The following is a 26,401-nucleotide window of genomic DNA, read 5'->3' as shown; positions in this document are numbered from 1 at the left end:
TGAAAAAATAACTAGTTTGCAGCTATTCGACAAAACTTATCTCCATGGCAATGTAACTTGCAATTCTCTCTCTCTGTTTTTCCCCTTAATTGTATGAATTATCAATTGTAATCTTTTAGAGATCTTTACATGTGCTTTACAATGAGTTTCTATATTATTTTTAGTAAATCATTTACTTACAAAAAAATAGAATCTATGCAACCGGACATATGCCTAAGCCCTTATTATTCTACTGGAGCCCATCAAATAGTTGTGGCTTTTGATATCATTGCCTACACCATTACTTTTACCAGTTTAATCCTTGTGCATTGAATTAGTTTGATCTACTTAAGAAAATGTGAAAAAAGTAAAGAAGACTCCTCTTTGTTTTCTCTTCGTACACATTTTACTTCTTACTGTGGTAAGGGTGTCATGGCGAGGTTCTTGTTGTTTTCCGGTGTAATCTTAGCAGTTATAGGAGGGTGCAATGGCAGTCTCACGTGAAGTAGTTGTTGAGTCCAAGTTGATTATCCTCACAAAGGAAGGAATTAATATACGTTTTTTTGAACATGTATGGAAGGAGAGGTATGATCTACTGGTGGGCAGAAACAAAACTCTGTGGATAGTAAAAGTGTTGGAGGACTGCCTGAAGGGGGGAAAGAAGGAGGTGTATTTGGTAATTAGAGAAGGCTATCGCAGTTTTGTTGCTCAATGGTGCTCGAATAGGCGTGGGCGTTATTTGTCGATTGCCGAATATGAAAAGGAAGGAAGAACTAGATTGCTCTGTTTTCCAGAAGGTGAAGATGGATGGGGATGGAGGAAAGTGAAAAACCTGGCTTTAGAGATGGTTCAGATAAATGGTAATGGGTATGGAACAGGCGGAGGAGGGCAGAGAAATAGAGTGGAAAGGGCTTCAAACATGGTGGCCAGAACCTTCAAGGAGGTTCTCACGACGGGACTGACGCAGAGGGGGCCTGTTGGTGGAGCTGGTCACGTCACAGATGGGGAACGTCGAGCCCCATGCCAGTTTCGAAATGTAGAGTCTGGCAGGCTAGTTGGACAGGAGAAGTGGGTGTCAAGTAAACAATTGTTGGAGCTATAGGGGTAGTTGAGGAAGCTGCAGAAGGAGATGGAGGAAGTCAGACAATTTGTCGGGCTGTTTAAGGAAAAAGGAGGGAGATGGGAGGATGACAGAGTGAGGATTGATACGGTGCCGTTTCAGAGGGATGGGATTAGTGAAACAAATAAGGCCGGGCCTCTCTTAGGGCTGTATGCCGTGGGCCTGGCGATGGGTTCTGGGCCCAGTAGCCCAATTGTAATACATGGAAACAAGGCCTCCACGAGTGGAGGGCCTTGTTTCGGGCCTAGGCCTCCTCAGCCCAGGTTCTTTTCTGAAGACCCAAACTCAGGTCAGCCTTCACTCAATCCAGGTTGTTTCAACCCGGTTTCAGCTGACGTCTCTGAGGACCTAGAGACTCCACTGTCGTAGCCGTCGGCAGATAGGGTCACGGCGATGACACATAACTCGCAGACGGTGGTTTTGGAGACCGCCAACGATATCCCGGAGGCCCTGAGCGAGAAGCTGAAGTCGCCGTGCTCGTCTCCGAGCCTGGGCTTATGTCAGGATGGGTTTTCTCCGGCATAGGGAGGACAGAGGAGCCCGATAGGCTCAGATCCATTGTTTTTGGGCTCGGTGGAGGCTTCTATCACACCAATGGAGGTAGTGGTTGAAGAGGAGGAGGGTTCAGAGGAGGTAGTGCATTCGGTGGATGAAGAGATGGAAGAACTCACCTTCCTTGACGTGTGTGGACAGTTAGGGTTGGATGACCTACCAGCAGAAGGAGATTTTCTGGGTTTGCAGATCAGTAGGGTGGAGGAAACCGGTGCCGTTGAACTTTTGCTTACCAGTGCAACCAAATATTTTAGATTGGGTCTTCCATAAGGTGAAGGAAATACAAAAACTAGTGGGTATTGAATGTGAAGGATATGAGGAGCAATTTATGGCTCTATTTACAGCAATCGAAGTGGGCCACAATAAAAAAACTAAAGGCGAATCGAAGAAGCATAGGGAGCTTAAAAGATTAAATTGGTTGATGAACACGGAGAGTAGTGCTAGTAGGGGAAGGGCGAAAGGGAAGGGGCTGTCTGTTCCTCAATGAAGTCTAAAATCGTGTCATGGAACGTCCGTGGGTTGAATGAGGCAAATAAGCGGCTATGGGTTAGGAATCTGCTTAGGGAGTGGAAGGCGGATATTGTGTGCTTACAAGAGACGAAGCTGAAGTTGATTGATAGGAAAATTGTGAGGAGCCTATGGAGGGGTAGTCATGTGGATTGGTCATTCTTAGCATCAAACGGGGCATCTGGAGGGGTTGTGGTAATGTGGGATAGACGGGTGGTAGAGAAAGTGGAGGATTGCATTGGGCAATATTTGGTAGCATGCTCGTTTAAGTGTGTCTTCGATAATTTCTTATGGGCTTTTGCAGGTGTTTATGGCCCCAACCTAGATCCAGCAAGAAAACTTTTGTGGGAGGAACTAGCAGGGATTCACTCCTGGTGGGGACTTCCATGGTGTATAGGGGGAGATTTCAACGTGGTAAGATTCCCGAGTGAAGTTTCGGGTACTAGAAGATTGAGACCAGCCATGGAGGAATTCTCAGAGTTTATTTTTGATGTGAACTTGGTGGATTTGCCACTTGCTGGAGGCATTGCGACTTGGTCAAATAATCAGTCATGGTCTAGATTGGATCGGTTCTTAATTTCTCCAAAATGGGAAAGCCACTTCCCAGATGTTTGGCAAAAACGTTTGCGCCGTATTGGTTTCGACCATTGGCCTATTCTGATCGATTGCGGAGGAGTTCATAATGGTCGTCGACCGTTTAAATTTGAGAATATGTGGTTAAAATCAGAAGGGTTCGTGGAGAGGGTCAAACAGTGGTGGTCTTCTTATCATTTTCAAGGTACTCCTAGTTTCATTTTTGCAGGTAAATTGAAAGCCCTAAAAAGAGGTCTAAAAGAATGGAACTGAGTCTTTTGGCAGCGTAGAAGTAAACAGGAAAGCCAAGCTGTTGGAACTCCAGGAGATTGAGAGGCTGCAAGAGGTACAACCACTCACTCAGGAAGAACAAGACAGGAGATCAGAGTTGGTCATTGAGATTGAGAGATTGATTCTGTTAGAAGAGATGTCTTGGCGGCAAAAGTCCAGGGCACTGTGGTTGTTGTAAGGAGATCGAAGCACTGGTTTCTTCCACAGAATTGCAAATTCTCATAGGAGAAATAACAATATTGAGAAGCTGATAGTGGATAGTGCGGAGTGTAGTGATGAGTAGGTACTTCACAATCATGTAGTCGATTTTTATGAGAACCTATTGACAGAGCAGGAGGGTTGGCGGCCTCCCTTAAATGGGATGGAATTTGACACTATTGGGTCAAATGACGTCTCTCGGTTGGAAAGGGAGTTTGAGGAGTTAGAGGTTTTTAAGGTAGTGAGTAAGATGGCCAGGGATAAAGCTCCAGGATCGGCTGGTTTCTCCATGGGCTTTTTTCAAGATTGTTGGGATGTATTAAAGGAGGACCTTATGAAGGTTTTCCAAGAGTTTTACATCGCTGGAAAATTTGAGAAAAGTCTAAACACCACTTTCCTAGCACTGATACCCAAGAAGGTGGGGGCTATGGATTTAAAGGAGTTCCGGCCTATTTGTCTAGTCAATGGGTTGTATAAAATAATTTCGAAAGTACTTGCAAACAGACTGAGTGAGGTTATGGGGCAGCTTATTACAAAACTCCAAAATACCTTCGTAAAAGGCAGATAGATCTTAGATGCGGTGTTAATTGCCAATGAATGCCTTGATAGTAGGTTGAAGGACGGAAAGTCAGGGATCATGTGTAAACTAGACATGGAAAAGGCTTATGATCATGTTAACTGGGATTTCCTTCTACATTTGCTAAGGAGATGTGGTTTTGGGGAAAGGTGGAGGACGTGGATACACTGGTGTATATCTACGGTAAAGTATTCTGTGTTGATAAATGGAGTTTCAGTTGGTTTCTTTCAGAGTTCTCGTGGATTGCGACAAGGGGATCCATTGTCACCTTTACTGTTTGTGATAGTTATGGAGGCCTAAGTAGGATGCTTTCGGTTTTGGTTGATAACGGACTCCTAAAAGGGATCCTGATTGGTAACCCGGACAGGGACAATATTATCATTTCTCATCTCCTGTTTGCAGATGATACACTTATTCTATGTGAAGCCGAGCAAAATTAGATGCAAGTGTTAAAGACTTTACTCTTCTGCTTCGAGGCCGTCTCTGGGTTAAAGGTGAATTTGGAAAAGTCAGAGTTGGTGCCAATTGGGGAAGTTTCTAATATCTGCCACCTAGCGAGAACGATGGGGTGTAAGATATCTTCTTTCCCTATGACTTATTTGGGACTTCCTTTAGGGAGTGCTTCGAGGGCGTCCGCAGTTTGGGATTCATTAATCGAAAAAATAGAGCGGAGATTGGCGGGGTAGAAGAGGTTGTACTTGTCAAAAGGTGGAAGGACTACTTTGATAAATAGTACACTCTCTAACTTACCTACCTACTTTTTATCTCTTTTCCCAATACCAACAAGCGTGGCGGTTCATATTGAGAAGCTCCAACGAGATTTCTTATGGGGGGCTTGGGGGAGGAGTTCAAATTCCACTTGGTTAAGTGGGAGCAGGTGTGTCGTCCTATATCAGGGGGAGGCTTGGGGGTTAGAAACCTAAGGATGTTCAACCGTGCACTATTAGGTAAATGGCTGTGGAGATTTGCCAAGGAACATGACTCTATGGAAATTGGTGGTTGAGAAGAAGTATGGTGGTCTATGGGGGGAGTGGTGCACTAGAGAAGTAAGGGGAGCTTATGGAGTGGGGTTATGGAAACATATAAGAATAGGATGGGGGGTCTTTAACCGACATGTAAAGCTTTGTGTGGGCACGGGATCAAGAATCAAATTCTGGAGAGATTTATGGTGTGCTATTAGGGCTTTGAAAGACTTGTACCTTCCTCTGTTCTAGTTGGCTAGAGATAAGGAGGCTTCAGTGGCAGAAGTTATGGAGTTAGAGGGGGACTAGATTCTTTGGAACATTAATTTTAGTAGGGCTGCACAAGATTGGGAATTAAGCATTTTTGCAGACTTCTATAGCCTCATATACTCCATAAGACCCAATAGCCAGCAAGAGGATGTGTTGTGGTGGTCTCTAACAGACAAAGGTAATTTTTCAGTTTGCTCTTTCTATAAGGCCCTCACCCAGAAGCCCACTTCTTAGTGTCCCTGGAGAAAAATCTGGAGAAATAAGGCTCCTCCTAAAGTATCATTCTTTGTTTGGACTGCATCCCTGGGAAAGACACTTACTACAAAGAATCTGAGGAAAAGGAGGATCATTATTGCAGACTGGTGTTGCATGTGCAGAAAAGGGGGAGAGTCGGTAGACCATCTCCTTCTACATTGTGATACGGTAAGGGTCCTTTGGAATGAGGTATTCTCGCGACTGGATATGGCTTGGGTGATGCCTAAAACTGTGGAGGCGGCGCTGTCTAGCTGGTCAAATATAAGGGGTAGAAAACCAAGCTATCTGAAAGATGATCATTCTATGCATTATGTGGTGTGTATGGCAGGAGTGAAATGAGAGGACCTTTGAGGACCAAGAAAGATCAGTAGAGGAGCTTAAACTTTTATTTTTTAGAACACTTTGTAACTGGGCTATTGCTGTGGATTTTAATGGCATGGCCATGCATGATTTTATTGTATCTAATGTGCCTACCTAGTTAGGGCGTTAGAGTTGTAATACTGGCTTTGCCATTGATCAATACAATTTGTTTATTTATCAAAAAAAAAAAAAAAAAAAAAATCCTTGTGCATTGATTCAATATTGAACTTTTTTACCAGCGCAATACAGTTGTCAACTTGTCCTTCCATCAGTACAAAGGTTCATGTAAATCAGTTGTTCTGTCATTTTGCAATATGTTGTTTCATGTGAGTCGTGGCTTTCTTATCTAGTCTTCTGATGTATGAGAGGCTTGCTTTTCTCAGTCTATGTTCATAAGTTTTCTTGCTAGATTGATGCTTGTTTTATGGAAGATGGACAGCTTTGACATGAGATACCATCAAATAGTTGTCAATCTGTTAGCTTCAATTGTGATTGAATCTCTGATATTTTTTTCCATTTTTTTAAATCGTCTTTGGAACTGCTATTCTGAAGTTATATGTGAGCCTGTTTTTCACCCGATCAGCTGTTGTAGCTGTTAATTTGCAGAGACTTCATGCTTTTACCTGTGAAGGGTTAAGTAATTTGCTAGTGTTCCTTTTTCATGCTGAGTATCATTCAAACTATTTTTCTATTTGAGTTTTGCTTATCTGCGTAGGATTGATGAATATGACTTGGATCATATCATTCTCTGTTTGTTTTGAAAAAGGAAAAAATTGGCCAAGTAGGGTTTTATAATGCTGGTTTTGTAAGGAAAAAAAAGAAAAGAAAAATAGTAGCAGCAATACCTTAGAGATGTTAACTTCCTGATTTATCTGTCACTCTTAGCATGTGTATTTGCTCATTTGCTTCCAATGAAAGTAAAAAGTTTGATTTGCTTACAGTTAAGGAGATAGAGCATGATCTGGACACTCAGACAGAAGATTGCTATGTTGCAATAGATGCTTTATGCGAGGTATAAAGTGAAGATAAGTTTGACATATTTGTTTTCTGATGTGAACAATAATAGAACAAAATACAATCAAATGTGATAATACTTCAAGCAATGCTCCCTAAACATGTGATGTTCACTTTTGAAATGTTTTTAGGTTTTGAGATCCATGCAACCACTCATTGTCTATTTTCCAGACTCTTCTGAATGGTTGTCTAGGGCAGTTCCCAAGTCAAATCGTAAGGAGTTTGTCCATAAGGTGCAGGAAATGTTTGACGTGTTATCAGGTCCAGTTTTTCTAATATGTGGGCAGAATAAAGTTGAATCAGGGTCAAAGGAGAAGGAGAAATTTGTAAGCTTTACGTCCCAATTTTAATTTGTTTTTCCCTGCCCCCGACCGGGGGGGCGGGGGGGGGGGGGGGGGGGGGGGGGGGGGCGGCGTTGGGGTGCATTCTTTGGCTTTTAAACTTTTTCTTACTTCATCTTTATATGTTGTTTGGCAGACGATGATACTTCCAAATTTCGGACGCCTTGCTAAACTGGTAATGATTGCTATGCTCATGAGCACCCTGCAATCGACACAGACTCTCTAAATTGATAGATTGTCGACTTTTCATGTTCTATTGTCAGTTACCTTACCGCTTTGATTACCTTGATCAAATGGTTTAAATAATGTACTGCACATTCAAGCTTCTGGAATCAGAGGTTGAATACATTTGAAGAATGTGAATTTACCCGTACATTGTATTTGCTAAACACTTCTTTTAAAGAGTAGCATTTTCAATATTACAAACAAGTGCACTATTGGGCATCTGACATGAAGCGCTGTTTTGGGTGCTGATTATGACACCAACAATTCCCCCTCACGAGTCATTTTGGAAGTTATAAGAAAATTATACCTACTGCCTAGATTATATTATCCATGCACGGATGCACCTTTCCTTCATAGATTTCTAGCAAGCTTTATAGGAAAATTGAAGGTTAGGCTAGTAGCCAAGGCTTTAGTCAAGCATATAGACCAGATTATGATGAAACCTTTGCATGGTAGGTGGTAGCCACGATTAATTCTGTGTCTCCAAATGCAAGCCTAATATGTTCCCATTTGTTAGGCCTTGGCATTATGCCCCCAAATATATATATATATATACACATTTAAAAAAAAGAAAACATTCCGCTACTTCTATATGTATACATTCAAAATTGAGTGGCAGATTTATTTCGTTTTCTCATAGCCAATGCGTAATAGATTAAGCACTAGATGGTAGCATATTGTGTTGATGGAATATTTAGCTGTGTGACATGGAAATTTCCATTGTACAGACACCATGTTTGCTTTATTTCTGATATTATATGGTTTATTGGTACCACTTTCTCTTTAAAATCCATGTTAGGGATTTTGTTTATTACTGTGGACTGCTTGCATTGTTGATGCTTTTGATATTGGTGCAGCTGTTGTTATCTTTTACAGTCAACTAATATAATTTGCTGCATTAAATTTGAATTACTTGTACTTTTCAGCCGCTCCCTTTGAAGCATCTCACTGAGGGTCTGAAGGCGACAAAGAGATCGGATAACAACGAAATATATAAGCTCTTTGAAAATGTTTTGTGCATATATCCCCCCAAGGTAAATGTTGACGTATTCTTGGGCATACTAGAAAATGAAATAATCATTGTAATAACCTTGAGGCATATTTTAATGATGTTTGTTTGCTCATATTTTGCTTGCCATTTCATTTGTCTTTCTATGCATTATATTACTGTCGGGTTCTACATGCTAAGAATTATGACCTAGTTTTTTTGTTTTTGGTTGTTGCTTGGAACATTTGGTCTCACACTTTTTGATGGAACTTAAAATAAAAAAAGTGTTGTGGTGGCCTAAGAAATGCCAGGTGTCCATGTGTTTGCCTAGGTTGAAGTCTACATGTTGTGGTTTGATAGTATTAACTTCTGAAGTGACTCCATATGAATTATGTGCTAAATTTGCAACAAGTGGCGAAGACCTGAAATTCATCATTTCTCCGAGTTGAGCTTCTAATGAAATTAAAAAATATGTTGCCTTAAGCAATTCATCTTTTACCCAATTCTTGAGCTTCCAAAGTGTAACTTCAAATATTTGCCCCCTATTTTCTCTTTTTATTTTTTTTATTTTTTTTATTTTTATACTTTCACGGCTCTTTATTTTGTCTTTGTATTTTTGTGTCTCAACGAAGTTGGTGATTTTTTAATATTATCTTTTGACACCAATATCTCTAATTTTTTTTTTAATGTTTTAAACGCATATTCATTTTAGAAATCTTCAATTCTTCCATATATATCTATATAAACTGATAATTAATCAAATAAATACATATACATGTAAGTGTGTGTCATATACATGTGTTTCTTTGATTAATTATCAGTTTATATATATATATATGTATATGTATAGCTAATCCCAAAATGGTACGCCGGAATGCACCAGTACCGAAATATTCCATTGCAGTACTTAAACCGGAATGATCACCGGAACAGAATTTAAAGCATTGGTTGAGCTTCCTTTTAACATGTCAATATATTTGGTTTTGAGGTTTAGAGTTCATTGGATGTCAAAAGGTAGTATGCCTTTCATTATTGCTATTTTTCTTTATGTTTGGACTTTTTTGTATTGACATTTAATTTTGGGTCTGGGGGAACGTTGGTACACCATTTGTGTACTTAAAGTCCTCCCTCTCCTTCCATATATATATATATTTACTTTTTGAAAAAACAAACATGAGTTGCAGGACATTGATGTTTCTTGAGAAAGGAAAGACATTGAAATAACTTGATTAGTCCCTCCAGGTTTTGTCCAGAAACTGTAAAAATATTTGGTTGTTTTTGTTTAATATACATTGTATGGAAGGGATTGGATATTGTTGTTCAGGACTCTCTTTATGCTTATATATCTAAAACTTCTCAACTAAATTTTTTATCTGTTACACGGTTTTGTGAGGGTGGGTTGTGTATGGTTTTCTCTCCAGGGGTGAATTTGAATGCCCCTCCTGCCTTGGTGAGATTTCATGTCATAAAAAACTTCTCAACTCTCATTTGTCACTGTAACTTTTCATTCTAACTGATACTTATAAAAAACGTTTCATTTTAACTTGTTCTACAAATTTATTTTTGTGATTCATAATGATTACCTTACTTTTTTTCCTTGTTTTTGCAGGAGGAGGATCTCCTTAGAACCTTCAATAAACAGGTTGAAGAAGACCGGAGGATTGTGATAACACGGAGCAATTTGAATGAATTAAATAAGGTATGGAGCTGGTTCTAAAGTTGTATTGAAGGAAAGATGGCATTTTGGATTTGGATAAATATTTACTTCTTGTTTGATGGACTCTGTTTCACTTCTGAACGGTTCATAATGCATAAGTTGGTGTTATTTAACCTACTTGACCCATGACATTGACTGCTGATGTTGCATATGCAGGTTCTCGAAGAAAATGAGCTGTCTTGCATGGACCTATTGCATGTAAATACAGATGATGTGGTATTGACCAAAAGGAGTAAGAAACTAACATATCTTTTGTTTTTTCTATTTGTTGAAAAACTACATTGTTATATGCCTATGTGCAAAGGAAAACTCTAAAGACAGTCGTTTTCGTGCACCCCTTGCGCATGAAAACGATCTGGCAGGCCACAGTAACAAATGAAATGACGCGTTGTGGGAAAAAGATTTTAACTTATGAAACGGTGCGTTTCGTCTCAACCAAAACGAGATTCTCCTCCTGCCATTCTCTTCTCTTCTCTTCTCTTATCTTCTCTTCTCCTGCATCTGAACCCGTCGTCTAGTCAAAGATGCCTTCTGCCATTTCCTTCTCTTCTCTTCTCCTTCCTCATACCAAGTCGTTCTCTTGTTGCCTGCCAAAAAGCTAGAATTTGACCTTCGGAATAGTTTTTGAATTTGGGTATATCTATGATTTCTTATAACCATGAAAAATCAACCAAATGGGTTGAATGAGTTTGGTCACGAAATGGTTGATTCCTTGATCTTTAGCTTTGATTTAGAAACCTCCCACAAACATTCGATACAGGAGGAGAGGTCTAGGGTTCAGAGATAAGCTTGATTTCTTCGAATCTGGGTGTTAGTGATTCCAGATTTTTGGAGGATTTAGAAACAATGGGTCAAGAAATCAATACCGGGTTTGAATCTGGGTGTTCGAGATTTTCCTTCTCTCAATAGTTCTGAGGAATGAGAAGAAAAGGTCCAGCGGGTGAATGACAAAGGCATTGATGAATTGGAACATGGAAAAATGACATTTTTACAAGCTGTTTTTAGGAGAGAGAAAAGACACTGCTTGCAAAACAATACAAAGTGCACAGGGAGAAAGTGGTTTCCTCCATTTATGTGATCTGACTCCGTAGTTTTCTTTGTTTCTTCAAAGGAAAACTCTAAAGATCATCAAGTATGAAAATGGGAGAGATTTTGGAGTAGTCCATCGAGTCCGTTGTATTTGTGTTTTTCAAATAATTAAAAAAAAATAAAATAAAAATAAAAATAAAACAACTGCTGACATGCAGCGGTGTGCACAAAGGGTGCCCAAAATTGCCTGACCGTAGCAGAATTGATGTGCAAATATTTTCTCCGTTTGCACCAACCATGAGGATGCTCAAGTAAAAAAAAAAAAAAAAAAAAAAAAAAGAGGTTGGATATGTGCCCAATCAGATAGTAGGGGTGAAAAACTGGCAAATTGGTTCAAGAACTCATTTTTTTAAGCCTAAAACTGGCTGGTCTGTGGTCGATTCGGTCAGTTCATTGGTTTGGGCACTTACCGAAAACAGCAAAATGGGTGATGAGAGAGGGAAAGAGAAGGCGACATATAATGGACTTCGGAAGTGACAGCAGTCAGTTCAAGGGGAGATGAGCAATGGCTGCAACACTGCGATACTGCGGTGGGGAGAGACCAGAGAGGCTGCAACCAAATACAGAGGAGGAGAAACGAGAAATACCTGACCAATGTCGGTTTCCAATCAAGCTGGACCTCATACTGACTGCTTCTGCCATGGTTTCAGCCAGATCTATCGGTTTCCAGCCAGTTTTGGCCGGTCTAGTCAGTTTCAGTCCTGCTTGTATGGCCCTAGAAGATAGTATAAGAAATCATCCGTTTACATTATGGGTTGTGGAAGCTTGCTTATTTCACATGCAGGATTGTCACTTATGTCTTTTGTCTTGTCAACTGAGCCAATTTTTCCGAAAATCATTATTTTTAAACTTTGTCTGCAGAAGCTGAGAAAGTTGTTGGCTGGGCTAAAAATCATTACTTGTCTTACTGTGAGCTTCCATTGATAAAAGGGGAAAGATTGCTTTTACCACGTGAAAGGTATGTTTTCTTTCCATTGTTATAAATCATTAAGGTTTTGCAAACCCTTGAAGTTGGCTGTTGTCCTTTGGTGTGTGAAGCCTTGAAATTGCAATCTTGAGGTTGAGGGAACAAGAAGCTATATCTCGAAAGCCCTCACAAAGTTTGAAGGCACGTTTCATTTACAATGAGTATTTGAATACTATTAATAAAGCCTTGTTATATCATGTACATCTCTAACACAAAAATTATGGCAGAACATTGCAAAAAATGAATATGAGAGCAATTTTATTTCGGCAGTGGTACCCCCGGGTGAAATTGGTGTCAAGTTTGATGATATAGGTGCTTTGGAAGATGTGAAAAAGGCACTAAATGAACTTGTCATTCTTCCAATGAGGAGACCTGAGCTTTTCTCTCATGGAAACTTGTTGCGGGTATTGATTTTTTTTTATGCCTTGTATGCATTTTGATCAAGGATGAATGGGGTTTGTGGTGTGCATTTTCATTATATGATTTTCTGAATGCTTTTCCAGCCTTGCAAAGGAATATTACTTTTTGGGCCACCTGGAACAGGGAAAACCCTTCTTGCCAAGGCTCTTGCCACAGAAGCTGGGGCAAACTTTATCAGCATAACGGGTTCGACTCTTACATCGAAGGTATGCATAAAATAAGTTGTTCAATCCGTAATAATCTTTTAGGACCAAACAATTAGCCGTATCTCTTATTTTGTTATGTTTTTAATACCCAGGATTTAATATGAGATGAATGAGATCCCATATTGATTAGAAGGAAGCTCCAATTTCAACCTAGTCCTTTTGGAGTATACACCTTGATGTAGCTCAGGCTTTCTTTGTGTCATTACATAAAGCATCAAAACCACCTAGTAAGGCCAGCCATGTGATATTGGATGATGCCTCAAACCCAAAAGTACAAAACAGACCGATCCATTCATGATTTAGAGTTCCTCCCTGTTTACAAAATCTCAAAGCAATCTCCCAACACAAGAAATAATATCTCAAAACATTTCCAAGGTTTGGCCAGAGCAACTGAAATTTGAATATTTACACAATGTATAGTCCAAAAAATTAATCAACCTAAAAGTCCAATTACAACTAAAACTCTTTGTACTGGCAAAAGTTATCATTGTAACATCACAAAATGCAAGCCGATGATCATCCAGCCACAATGCCTTCAACCTCGAGCAGCTATAGCCTAGTCCAATCCGAAGTCTTTGAACTTGATAGCTATAACCTCAAGAGAAAGAACCTTCGACTACTCTGATAGAAATGCTTGTAATTCTCTCTCTCGTTCTCTCTCTCTCTGCTATGTATTTTCGTCTTCTATTCTCGGTGCTTCTCGCTGGGAATAATCGTTAACCTTATATTAGTTTGTATTTTGTTTGTGAGCCCTCTTACCCTCTCTTTTTTCTTTTAGCAATTTCTTTATGGGGATTGCTTATTTTTCCTTAGTTGAAGATGGATTGTAGTTTTTGGATAGAAGCAAAGTTGTTTGTGTTCAGAAGAAAAGGGGGTAGCTTTTTTCGTATCTATGAAAAGAGCAGGAAGATAATGAAGTCTCTTTATCTTTCTGGAGGGATGGTTTTTTGGATGGCCAAGGTGGTGGAGGATTGCCCTAGGACTTTGTGAAAAATGGATTCTTACCAGACTAGAAGGGAAGGAGACAGAATTTTCATGGTTCAAAGAGGACAAAATTCGTATGGTAGGTTTGTGAAGTTGATCGAGTATGGTACTGGTAGGGGAAAGGGTATATTAGTGATTCCTGAAGGGCGGAAAGGGAGTGGATGGGCTTGCTTTGTGAGGAATATGAGAGAGATGGTTAGTTCATCTTCCTCTGTTTCTGCTCACAATAACATAGTCGTTATTAACAATAGCATTGCTTCACAGGATTCTAGAGGTAAAGAGGTGCTTACAGCCACTTCTCACAAAGGTGCAACCTCCTCTGGTGAAGCTTCTTATGTGTTGGCATTATTGAAGCCAGTGCCTGGGCATTCTGGTTCTCACCAGAAGGGTGGTAATGGATATCAGAGAAAGGATGAGATTATGTCGGAAGGAACAAATAGGAAGGAAGGTTCGATAGTGGAGTCCCGACAGAGTCAAATTGATGGCGGAGCTGTAGGTTGGTCCTCCAAAGTGTTGTAGAGACTTGGAGAAGCGGAATGGTCACTATGGCATATACAGGCAAAGATTATTGGCTAGAAGGAGAAGTTTGATTCTCTGCTGAAACTGGTAGATGGAGGCTCGGGCTTGCTCAGAGGCTTGGGCTTGCTCATGGGCTTGGGCTAGGTCTCAGTGATTTTTAAAGAAAATAAGAAGGCATCGGGGGCGTTGTCTGGGCCTCTGGTTGCTAAGAAAGGAGTTGGGCTGGACCAGTCACTGAGTCTGTCCACTGGAGGCCTAAGATTCTTCATGGGCAGCAAAAGTCTCAAGCCTGTTAGGTGTGGTGGAGGCTCAGCCCAAGCGGACGGCGGTTCCGATGGAAGTTTCATCTTCACAAAAAGGATCGAAGGTAGCAGGCGAATCTTCAGGGGCATTCTGGTGTTGAGTTCCACGAAGGTGACACTTAGTCGGCAGAGATCCAAGAGCCCGTCATGAGTGGACATTCAGCCCAGTCCATAGACGACTTAGATGGATGGGCTTGCAACTCAGAAGGGGTTGACGACGAAAGGAGAATATTCCGGGGGATCTCTGACGATAAGATTTACTCCGGTGAGAGGGAGGAAGTCGTGTTCTCCTATTGTGGGGGTTGCACATAATGATTTTATCTTAGAGAAGGGCAATGAGGATTCAATGCAATCTTATTGTCGTATCAATTATGTAATGGTGGTGTTGAGCATGTGCTAGGGGGTGTGATAGTCGAGGAGGTAGATGGTGGTGAGGGGCTGAGGGTGAATGCTCATGGGGTTGTCAAGATACATGATTCAGGGGTCCCTTGCACCCAGTTTAATAATACAGATATGCAGTTGGCTCTTTTTGGAGGTGAAGATTATGAGGAAAGTGAATTTGGTGATATGTTTGAATTAGATGAGGATTATGCTCCTAATCCATTGTGTTCCATTCCTCCATGGATTGATTGGAATAATAAATCTTCTAATTGGGTGTTGAGGAAGGTGGATGAAATTAAGGATTGTGTGGGAGTTTCTTATGATGGCTTTGAGGAACAATTTAGAGCCCTCCTTATTGCTATTGAGACTCGTCAACCTTCTTTGGCTAGATCTGCTTAGAAAAAGGAGAGGGAATTGAAGAGATTGTTGTGCTCAGTCATTGATAATGGTAGGGGCGGGGAAGTGCCTTCAGAAATAAAGGCAAGGGGAGGGCTGCCAATGATTATTAATGAAACCTAAGATAATTTCTTGGAATGTTTGGGGGCTTAATGATTTTAGAAAATGTCTCTGGGTGAAGAATTTGATTCGTTAATGGAGGGTTGATGTTATTTGTTTACAAGAAACCAAACTGTAGTTTGTAAATCAATCTATTGTTAATAGTTTGTGGAGTTGTCATTGTGTGTGATGGGTTGAGTTAGTATCGAGAGGGGCATTGGGGGGTATCATTGTTATGTGGGATAGGAGGGTGGTGGAGTTGATAGATCATTATGTGGGAGAATATTTGGTGGCATGCCATTTTAAGAGAGTGGGTGATGGTTTCGAATGGGGCTTTGCAGGTATTTATGGTCCGTATGTGGATAGTAGTAGGAGTATTTTATGAAATGGTGGGTCCAAGGATGAACTAATGATGGGTATTAAGAGGGTCCAGTTCTTCTGAGGGATCAGCATAAAGGACACCTGCTTTTTACACCAAAAAGGTAAAGGAGCCTGATTTTGGAAGTGGGACGAGACATTAGACGTGAATGTGTTGGAAGACCTTTCTTATAGATAAACACATGAACACGGAATAAGGGCAAAGGAGCAAAACACGAAAGGATTTGGTGGTAGCAGAGCGGACAAATGAAGGGTAATGTGAGACAGCAGTGTAAAGAAAACACCTTGGCCAGTGAAAAGTGTAATGAAGTTATCAGGGATTGGGGACAGTGAAGCTTCTGAAGAGGATGAAAATTGACGTGTGACGCGACAACTGCATTAGATGGGGGAAGTAAAGCAACAAATGGGACGACACTTTTTCCTTGGAACCAGGCGAGATGAGACAGTAACAAGAGTGGAAAGCATAAAAATCCAACAGAGGGCTCCAGCCAATGTGTAAAAGTTGCAAAATGACCAAAAGGATAACTTCAAAATGCTGCACCAGCGTCATCCCTTCAAGGACATTTTCATCCATCTGTGTGTCAAGAAAATCTCACAACTGGCTCTTTTCTCATAAGAGTAGATATGAGCAATACCAAATTTTACCAAAAACAATGTGTTTCAACCAAAAACATTATTCAAGGCTACATGATAAAGAGGGAAATCACCACATACCACAAAGATATCATGCCATGAGAACATTGATATACCACAAAGATATCACGCCATGATGGGCCTCAAACAGGTCACAAATTCATTTATATCACGGGCTCAAGAATAAATGGCATGCTCACGAGTTCCAAAAATTCATAAACCCCAAATATACGCAAAAGCATTTCTCCATCTGTTCCAACATATTCCATAAACAAAATTTTCTCAAAGGCCCACATTTAATATCAAAATAACAAGGAAATGTGTACATAGCCAAAGTTTATACAAGTTGAAAATACAAGTCTAAAGTGCACATTTTCTCAACTAATATTTAACAAAAAAACCCATTCAAGAGCCACTTGTTTGCTAGTCAATGTAATGACCATGATGATCCTTTACCAACTGTCACTTGGAACCTAATTCAAGACCAATACAATACGTCGAGCCCTACACTAAAAGAGTAACCATTTAACTCTTTAAACCAACACAATTTTTAATAAGAGGAATTTATGCCTTATCTAAGCCTTGAATGAGACTTGCATTAAATTTGTTTCCTAGAATCAAATCTGGAAAGCTCCCAATAAAAGTTTGTTAGACTTCAATACAAAAACCAGAAACCTGAAATTTACGTCACAAATTTACACGCTTCTGCAATGTACACCTCCGAGACTTAGCACTTCAGCTCCTTTAATTCAAATATTCATATCATTTAAATTTTGGCTACAAAGTTTTGGCCATTCACATGGAACCCTCGCCACCGGATATGTATCCACCCGCGACAACCATTTTAATCTCGAGAAGTTTTTACTTTCATTATACTTTCATCAACAACCAATTGTGCAAGGATCCACCCAATTTTCAATCATCTTGGTCTGCAATATTATTCACTATTGTATTACCTCCCCAGATGTGTCAACTTGTCAAATGGGTTATATTTTACCAATGGACTGTAGCATATATGGCACTTGCACCCTGTCAGTTTTTGGGTGGTGGCTGGGAGTCTGCCAGTTCTAATTCTATGGGTGCTTCATACCAAGCCCACAAGAAACAAAATGGTGTTACTTTGGGGCTTCTGATGTTTCTGTTTTGCACAAAAAATACTCATTTTTTTACTGTTACCAATACAGTGGTTTGGAGACGCGGAAAAGCTTACCAAGGCTCTCTTCTCCTTTGCTAGCAAGCTCGCTCCTGTCATTATATTTGTTGATGAGGTGAGTTTTCATTATGGAAAACATGCAATAAATGATGAGTTTGGTTTCTGTCATGAAAAGATACATCTACATATCTAAACATAAATATTTTGTGTAGTTCTTTTTTAATGCACATGTGGTTTACTCTGACAGTAGATCTCAATGACTAGCATATGGATAGCCTTTTCTAACTGTATTATCCCTCAATGAAAAACTTGGGTGGGATGGTATGACAAACTTCCAAATGACTTAGCTTTTCAAACATTTTAGTCGCAAACCTGTGTGATGTGCAGGAATAACTAAATTTATTTAATAAAAAATATACTATGCAACTAAGTTAATATACCTTGAGGCATTATTAAAAAAACAAAAATCCTTTAAAAGAGTGTCAATATTAGCATTTTGATCTCCAAAGTTTTGGTTAAGCAACTTAATTTTCTATCATCTCTCTCTCTCTCTCTCTCTCTCTCTCTCTCTCTCTCTTCTTATGTTAGTGATGAGAAACCATTTCTCACAAACTTTGCTTGAGCGAAGAAATGGATAAAGTGCTATTTATATAGTGTGCTAAAGTACAAACTTTGCTTGAGCGAAGAAATGGATAAAGTGCTATTTATATAGTGTGCTAAAGTAAAAATACACAAGTCGAGAAAACAAAAAAGTAGGTGTTATGAAAATTATGTAAATAGAAAATAGTAATTTAATTAAATATATTACTTTTCATTTAATATAATTTTAGTTTTGAATAAAATAAATAATTTCATTGATATTTTTTGTTTTATATGTTTAACTTAGTTGTAAATCCTATTTAATTTTTATTTAGTAATCACACAAATGGGGAGTATGATGTGGCTTATGGTACTATTTGTAGGGAAGAATTTGATAACCATCTCTAACAACTTTAGGCAGATTAAAGTAACCTATAAAATGCTTTCCAGTTGCTGCACATTCTTCCACTTTTACCATTTCCCATTTCGGTTTGTCTCAAAAGGTGTCGAGTTGGTTTTTTGCCCATCATGGTGCAGCTTAGTGGTAAAGGGCTGACCTGGGATGAGCTATAGACTCAGGATCCTATGCTCTATTCCGCAATCGAGTTTCTTGGATTATTTGATACACAATTTTGGCGGGTGGGATCGTGTGTCTGAGGTTTTCTAGCCAAAGGTAGGCTCAAAGGACGATGTTGTGGGGGGTTTGGCATGATAAGAAGAAAAATGAGTCAGTTTTGGTGAGGTTCTATGATTTCAAGTTTTTTTATTTATTTTTTATTTTTTATTTTTTTATGCTATAAAATTAATGATCTGTTTAAATTTATTTTTCTTTGGGGATCGGCTGGGGGGCAGTCACAGAAAGTAAAAGATTTTTTTTGTTGTCGTCTTGGTGATACATAGTTGTCATAATTACACAAAGTTGGCTCCTTATAATATGTTATAGCTTGTCTTTGCTCATCTCTGCAATTTTCTTTGTTTAGATATTTGGTTTTGTGCTGTAGGTTGACAGTCTGCTTGGTGCTCGTGGTGGTGCATTTGAGCATGAGGCAACTAGAAGAATGAGAAACGAGTTCATGGCAGCTTGGGATGGATTGAGGTCCAAAGACAGCCAAAGAATCCTCATTCTAGGCGCCACAAATCGACCTTTTGATCTTGATGATGCTGTAATTCGTCGCTTACCGAGAAGGTAAATTGCTTTGTAAGAATGTTTATTGGGATTGAAGGACTATAGGCTGCCTTTTGTTTTTCATTTATTGGCCAAAACCTTCCTACACTCTGCATCTGACTGACTACATGCTTTATTTGCTGATACATTAGTGCCAAAGACCCTGGTGTTAGTGAAAGTTTGGTGTTTCCTCCTGTATACTTCCTGCATACTCTTCTATTACTATGAATAAAATTTGAAAGTAAAAGTTTATATTAATCTGAAGCAAAACAGAATCAACATTGTTTTCTAGTCGAGTAATGTTTCTATGCTATGTAGGATATACGTCGACTTACCAGATGCTGCAAATCGGTTGAAGATTTTGAGAATATTTCTTTCACAAGAGCATCTAGAACCTGAATTTCAGTTTGACAAACTTGCCTATGCAACTGAGGGATACTCGGGTAGCGATTTGAAGGTAATGCACAGATGTTAAATTTGTTTTAGATTAAAAGAAATGGATGTCTCATACCTTTTTTTTTTTGGGCTCAGAATCTGTGTATTGCTGCAGCATATAGACCTGTTCAAGAACTTTTGGAGGAAGAAAAAGAGGTACGGTGCCTTTAAATATAATCTTGAGTCAGTTTTTAGGGTCAAATTCCAAAAGGGTCACTATAGTTTGCCTTTTGGATAGATTAATACCTGTACACTAATTTTAAACCTTTAACTCCTCGTGGTTTCAATTTTGATCAAATTAGTCTTTCTGTCAACATTCTCTTAATTAACCTTTTAAAGTGCTAATGTGGCATGTCACATTATCCGCCATCTATCTTGAAAAATAAAAATATGAAATATAAGAAATAAAAATACTTAAAAACAAATAAAAGACGTAAAAGTTAAAATAAAAACTAATACAAAATTAAAAACAATTTAAACCAATTTTTTTTTTTTTTTAAAACAATCAAGACTATGCCAAAGAGAACTGGGGGCCACCACTCCGAGATCTGCAAGTAGGTGACCGCTAGGGGTGGGCAGTAGGTCACCCAGATCTGCCTTTCCCTTTGGGCAACAGGCAGGTGGATTTGGATTTTGTAAGTACGAGAAAGTGAGCGGACGGCGGTAAAAACCCACCCACCTGCTATATGTAAGTATATAAGAAATAAAAACCCTACATTTTCCCCTCATTCTCTCTCTTTATTGGACACTTGTCGTCTCTCTCTCTCTCTCTCTCTCTCTCTCTCTCTCTCTCTCTCTCTCATTTTTCAGTGTCTACCTCCTTCGTTTCTTCCTCTCTTCAGTGTACTCACCAGTCATCATTCCTCTCATGCCTGTGAGTCTCTACTAGGTCTCGGAGCACATACAGGGCACAGATTTGAACTTGGGTTTGGTTGGATTGTGTTAAAAAATTGGTTTGGGACAGATAGGGTATGCATTCCGCCCGCCTATCTAGCAGTAATTTTGAGGAAAGATGAGGGCAGGGACACACAAGTATAAAAATAGCCACCCCGCCTAGGCAGGGGAGGGCTGGGGAGACTGGCGGGTAGCACCCCTATGTTGCAACCACCCCCAAGAACCCTGCCGAGGATGGCCCCCAAGTTCTCTAACCAATTTTGAGTTTTAATTTTTTAATTTAAATTGTTTTGAAATTTTTATTTGATTTTGTATTAAATTTTAATTTAATATAGGTTTTTTTAGATTTTTATTCTATTTTTATTTTGTTTTTCATGACATGGGGCATGTGATGTGGCATGCTGCCTCAACACTTTTAATAGTTAATTAACAGAACTTTAACCCTTAGGGGTTGGCTTAAGTGGTAAAGACCTTGGGCTTGGGGGTAATAAAACCGACATATTGGTTTCGGTTTTGGACAAAAACCGAGACCGAACTGATGGGGTGAAACTGATGAAAATCTCGACCGAAACCGGCCGGAGAAGGGGGAGGAAACCGTCGTCCTCGGTCTCGGCATAACTCCGGTCGGTTCGTCAGCGTCGTCGGTGGCTGTGTGCGCCGTGAGAGAGAGCGAGAGACCACGGTGAAGCCGCGAGATTTTTGAGAGAGAGAGAGAGATATGACGCCGCGAGGTGAGCTTAGAGAGAGAGAGGGAGTTGGCGACGGAGGTGGCCTTGCGTGGCTGCGCTGTGTGCGCCTTGAGAGAGAGAGAGAGAGAGAGAGAGAGAGAGAGAGAAGCGGCGGCTGGTGAGAGAGAGAGATACGAAGAAGAAGAAGAAGAAGACGAAGGGAAGAGGAACGGCGCTGTGTTAACCCTAGAGTTAAAACGGCGCCGTTCGTTTAAATTTTTTTTCCAATACTAAGCCATAAAACGACGCCGTTTCACTTCAGTTTTGAGTGAAACGGCGCCGTTTAGATAAGTATATTTTAAAAAAAAATATAAATATAAATAGTCGGCCGGTTCAGCGATTTTTAGGGGGGTGAACCGCTGCCGAACCGACCGACATCGGTTTTACATAAATAGCACCGACGGCCAACCGGTTCCCTGCCGGTTTCGGCCGGTTCCGTGCTGTGGCGGTCGGTTGGCGTCGGTGGCGGTCGGCGGCGTCGGTTCCTGTACAGCCCTAGGGGGTATGCTTCCCCCAAGTCTAAGGTTCAAATCGCTTTTGGTGCAAACAATTTCTAGGAACCGAGTATTTTTCCCTTGAAATACCTGAGGTGTACTTGCGGAAAAATCCGTGCCAAGGGCCTATGCAGCCCTGCCCCCGGGATTAGTCGGGATGCTGTTCCCGGACCCGGTGCCAATAAAAAAAATTACCAGAATGTTTACAGAAGGACTGATTTGATCAAAAGCGAAATTACAGGAAGTTAGAAGTTCAAAACTAGAGTATAGGGATCAATATATTCAAAAGGCAAACCACAAGGACTATTTTAGTAATTTACTTAGTGTTTAAGATTCAACCTAAGTATGTGTGAGACAATTCACACCTCAACACTTTATGCTAGGATGAATCTTGCAAATTAGGAATGCATCAACAAAATGTCTGTTGGAGATAGAACAAAACTTCTTTTAAAATTTTCTGAAAACAGACGAGCAAATTCGTGAATTGAGAAACCTGTAAAATTTTCTGAAAATTCATTATCTGGCTCCAAGAAGCCTCCACTGAGGCTGAATGTACATCTCTCTCTCTCTCTCTCTCTCTCTCAGATGGAGATGGATTCTCTAGCATATATGTTGATGATCTAATTAAAACTGCATTCCTGTTATTTTGCCATTCCTAGTACACTTGTGTATGTGGGTCTTAACCTTATTGTTTAATCATTCAACTTCTGATATTTTTAAAATCTTAAATAATTTCCTTTTATCTGCCTTTTGCGTTCGTTTTAATTATTTTGCAGGGAGACAAAAGTGGTGTAGGTCCAGTGTTAAGACCACTTAGTTTGGATGATTTTATCCAGTCAAAAGCGAAGGTGGGGAAATTTAAAATTTAGAAGTTGACGTTATTTATTTATTTATTATTATATTGATAAGTTGTTGGCTTTATTGCATAAGATTATTATTTATCATGGTATGCGTTTTGCTCTTACATTTCAAAGTGCATGCAAGTTTTCCTATCAAAGAAAAGGAAATTATGAAGTTCACATTTATGTATATGAAGTTGGAAAAGATTTACAATAACGTGGAAATCAAATCATTGAGTTTCTGAAATGGCTGGTTAGGAATTGGAGCTACTTATTCAGGCAAATATCAGAAAGCAGGTACTAAGAGGTTACACTCTCAAAGTGGGGTGCGATTATTTTATTCATTGGCAGGTCAATAGTTCAGGACCAGATGGATTGCTTCAAGATAATTCAGCCATAAACGTTAATATAGAAATGCAACATAAATTATTTAAGACTAACAGCCATTCGGTAACCTTTCAATAAGCTTCTTCAGCTTTAATTGGGTTAACTAGCGGAAAAAGTATTTTCCCCATCATCATCTTCATATACGCTGCACCACTTACAGCCTTTTTCAAAGCAGCAATGATTACATTTTGCACGCTTTGGATCTTGGTTCTCTAGTTTACCTTTAGATTATCTTTGTGCCCCTTCCCTTCTGAGTAGAAGTTTCACAACGACGGCCTACTTGAGGTCTCTAATTATCAGAACTGATCGAACTGTTACCTTGCTCCTTACGAAAGGAAGCTGATCTCTGGGTTATGTGATGGAAGATGAGTCCCAACCACTGTTACGTGCAAGTCAAGTGCAAAAAGTGCAGGCCATCTTTTCATTGCTTTTGTTCTATGGTCGTGTTATAGTTTGAAATTTCTGCTGATTGCAGACAGGGTTGAGAATAGTTTAAGCTAGTTGGTAGAGTATGGATGAAAAGTTCTATGCTTTTACGAAGAAATATGAGAAAAATAATTTATTTTCGGACATTAGGACCCCGCCTCCACCCTGATTTCATTATGATTCTGCCATCTTTGCTCATGGGTTCCGGTGGACTTTTTTGAAGCTTTAAAGGCAGTCACTTTATCCTACGAACATTCCGAAAGTGTGGATCACATTGTGTCAAAAATGTATATGGTGGCAGTTGAGGCAATAGCTGTCTTTTCTTCTTTATTTTTTTTTTGTTTTTTTTTTTGTTTTTCCTTCTCTTGGGCTCATATTGCTTATATTACTCAATCAAACACTCTTCTTTGTATGCTCTCTGAGTGGATATTTTCTTGGTGTAGTTAGATCGGCTCTGCAGGTGAATTCTGTCTGGGAACTTTACTGACTGTTTGCTGTGCTTAGGATTAAGTAGTGTTGTTGTTTCTTGTTTCTTTTTGGCCATGAATATTCCAAAAATTAACGGAGCCTTTCAGATGGAATATCCCACCAATTTCTTTTCCTCATTTTTATTCGAGTTCATCTGTATGATTTATTTCAGTATGAATATGTTTTCTGTAGAAGGCATTAACATAACGGAAACATTAAATTGATGTCTCATTGTGGTGTATAGGTTGGGCCATCAGTTGCCTATGATGCTGCAAGCATGAATGAGCTAAGGAAATGGAATGAGCAGTATGGGGAAGGCGGAAGTAGGCGGAAATCACCATTTGGTTTCGGGGAGTAATTTTAGAGATTTACCATTAATTTATTCTTGGGAAATTTGGAAAAGGGCACCAAATTCTGGTGTAAATGTATGCCTAAGAGGAAATCTCACGTTTTCCTCTTTTCGAGTAGACGAGGGAGAAGGCTTTGTCTTGTAACGTAATGTAATAAAGCTGCCATATAGATTTTTTTTTTTTTTTAATTTCCTTCCCAAAATATTTCGGTTCCAGTTGTGCCCTGTAAAATACTGCTAACCTTAGGCATTGTTTTAAGTTATTTTACAAAAAGCTAATTAACAATTTTGAAGTTTACCCCGTATTTGCCATGACCGGTGGATTTCTGGAGTCCCCATTTGTATAATTGGTGGTCCGAAACAGCCTCTCTTTTTGCCTACTTTTCTTTTTCTTTAGTGTCACCATGTGCTTTATCATAAGGAGAATTACAGTTCAAGTTCCTACCGCATGCACTTCTTTAAAACTGCTACAGCTGATTTTAAAAGTTTTGAACAAACATCCATGGTTATCTTCAAGTTTTAAATTAGTCCCTCTATTAGGACTTAAAAAAATAAGAACACTTAATCAAATGCATGTGGCCTTATTGGTATAACCCTGGCTTCCAAAATGTAGGTCTTGGATTTGAAACCCTCCAATGTATTAAAAAAAAGAAAAGAAATAAAAAATAAAAACACTTAAGGCTTGTTAGGGAAGATATACTATCTCATTTTATCTGAAATTTTTTCTAAGGGGTTTTTTTTTTTTTTTTTTTTTTTTTTTTTTTTTTTTTTTCTCTTCCAAACGTCAACAAAACACAAACACATCTCAATTTCAAATTTTGAAACATTTTCATATAATCATTACTACTTTCCTATACTACCAAATAAAACCATAATATATTTTCAAATATCAAAACAAAAATGATATTAGAAAATAATATTTTAATTTTATAATATTTTTATTCAACTTTTTCTATCTTATTTCTCTATACCTAAATAAACATTTTAACTAAAACTATTTTACTATTTGCAAATCATTTAACTAACATTTTACAAGCTATTTCACTATTATTAATAGATAGATAAATATATATATATTTTTATCTCATTTCCCAAACATATACTTAAAAAACTTAGAAAACATTGAAAACAACTTTTAAAACTTAAGATTAAAATAAGTTTCTTATAAGTTTTAGAAAATCAACAAAACAAGTAGAGAAAAAGACAAAAAAATTAGTAAACATTTAAAATTAAAAAACATAAGGTTAACAAAAAATTAAAAACTAAATTTTAAACAACAACCTAGAGTTTTTTACAGTACACATAAAAAATAAAAAGGAATTATGAAAATTGTTAAAAGAAATTAACAAAAAATAAACGAAATTGAAGAAAAAACGTAAGATTGCCAGCTACAGGAGTAGATGGAATTTCGAACCCAAACCCAACAAAACAAACTCATTAGTGGACTGCGAATACCTACTCCAATTCAAGGACATGGAATGGAGTACGAGCTAGGCCATTCTTGGAATCAAGTTCGAAGTTCAAATTCAAAGTTGAATCCAATGACTAAGGATTATGACCATCTTCTAGAAAAGAATGTTTCTACTTTTATTAGGAAATATGATGCGACTTCATGATTTATAGTAAATAACAATCACCACAAAAGAGAGAGAGGGAGAGAGAGAGACAGTTCGTGAATATCAGAAAAACATATTGAAAGGGATTCGAATCATGTATTGTATTGCACTATTGTGAAAATTTATAGTCTGTAAAATATTCTAAAATATCAAAAGGAATAAGTTTGTTATACACCTTGAGACAAAAAACAAAACAAAAAATGTCTACGGTTGTAACAGTCTGCTAGAAATTCAATAGTAGAATTTCTGTAGACTTTGAAATCTCGTAAAAACTCTGTAAGTTTTTACGAATCGATTAATCGCAATGGTTTTAGTCTGTCAACATAGTCAGTGTTATCCCTTACTAGGGTGCCAGAAATACGATTTTAATTGTTTGAGGTAGTTAGAAGTTTTAGAATATTTTATGGTTTGTGCCACTTGATTCAGTTGAATATTTAGGATTTTATGGCGCAATAACCAACTTTCATAATTTTGGACGAAAAGCCTATTCAAAACTGTGAATTTATTTTAGGGGCACTTTGGGGTTGAGTTTTGGTAAACGATTTTTCACTGTAGGTTAATATAA

General features: G+C 38.8%; 1 protein-coding gene across 1 annotated transcript in view; it reads left to right on the top strand.

The window, feature by feature from the left end:
• Positions 1 to 24,525, top strand: part of LOC122313151 (peroxisomal ATPase pex6-like) — a 44,262-nt gene extending 19,737 nt beyond the window's left edge. Inside the window, exons 9-24 of the mRNA XM_043127905.1 lie at positions 6,586 to 6,656; positions 6,790 to 6,984; positions 7,136 to 7,174; positions 8,151 to 8,258; positions 9,822 to 9,911; positions 10,086 to 10,161; positions 11,880 to 11,976; positions 12,057 to 12,126; positions 12,213 to 12,389; positions 12,489 to 12,611; positions 17,488 to 17,571; positions 19,037 to 19,221; positions 19,519 to 19,657; positions 19,732 to 19,791; positions 22,528 to 22,599; positions 24,116 to 24,525. Of these exons, the coding sequence (XP_042983839.1) occupies positions 6,586 to 6,656; positions 6,790 to 6,984; positions 7,136 to 7,174; positions 8,151 to 8,258; positions 9,822 to 9,911; positions 10,086 to 10,161; positions 11,880 to 11,976; positions 12,057 to 12,126; positions 12,213 to 12,389; positions 12,489 to 12,611; positions 17,488 to 17,571; positions 19,037 to 19,221; positions 19,519 to 19,657; positions 19,732 to 19,791; positions 22,528 to 22,599; positions 24,116 to 24,229 (1,700 nt within the window). The 3' untranslated portion in view covers positions 24,230 to 24,525. The remainder of the gene's footprint in view (positions 1 to 6,585; positions 6,657 to 6,789; positions 6,985 to 7,135; positions 7,175 to 8,150; positions 8,259 to 9,821; positions 9,912 to 10,085; positions 10,162 to 11,879; positions 11,977 to 12,056; positions 12,127 to 12,212; positions 12,390 to 12,488; positions 12,612 to 17,487; positions 17,572 to 19,036; positions 19,222 to 19,518; positions 19,658 to 19,731; positions 19,792 to 22,527; positions 22,600 to 24,115) is intronic.
• The last annotated feature ends 1,876 nt before the right edge of the window (positions 24,526 to 26,401 follow it).

Source organism: Carya illinoinensis, chromosome 6 (assembly GCF_018687715.1).
Source record: "Carya illinoinensis cultivar Pawnee chromosome 6, C.illinoinensisPawnee_v1, whole genome shotgun sequence".
Taxonomy (NCBI): domain Eukaryota; kingdom Viridiplantae; phylum Streptophyta; class Magnoliopsida; order Fagales; family Juglandaceae; genus Carya; species Carya illinoinensis.
This window is presented reverse-complemented; position numbering and strand designations above follow the sequence as displayed.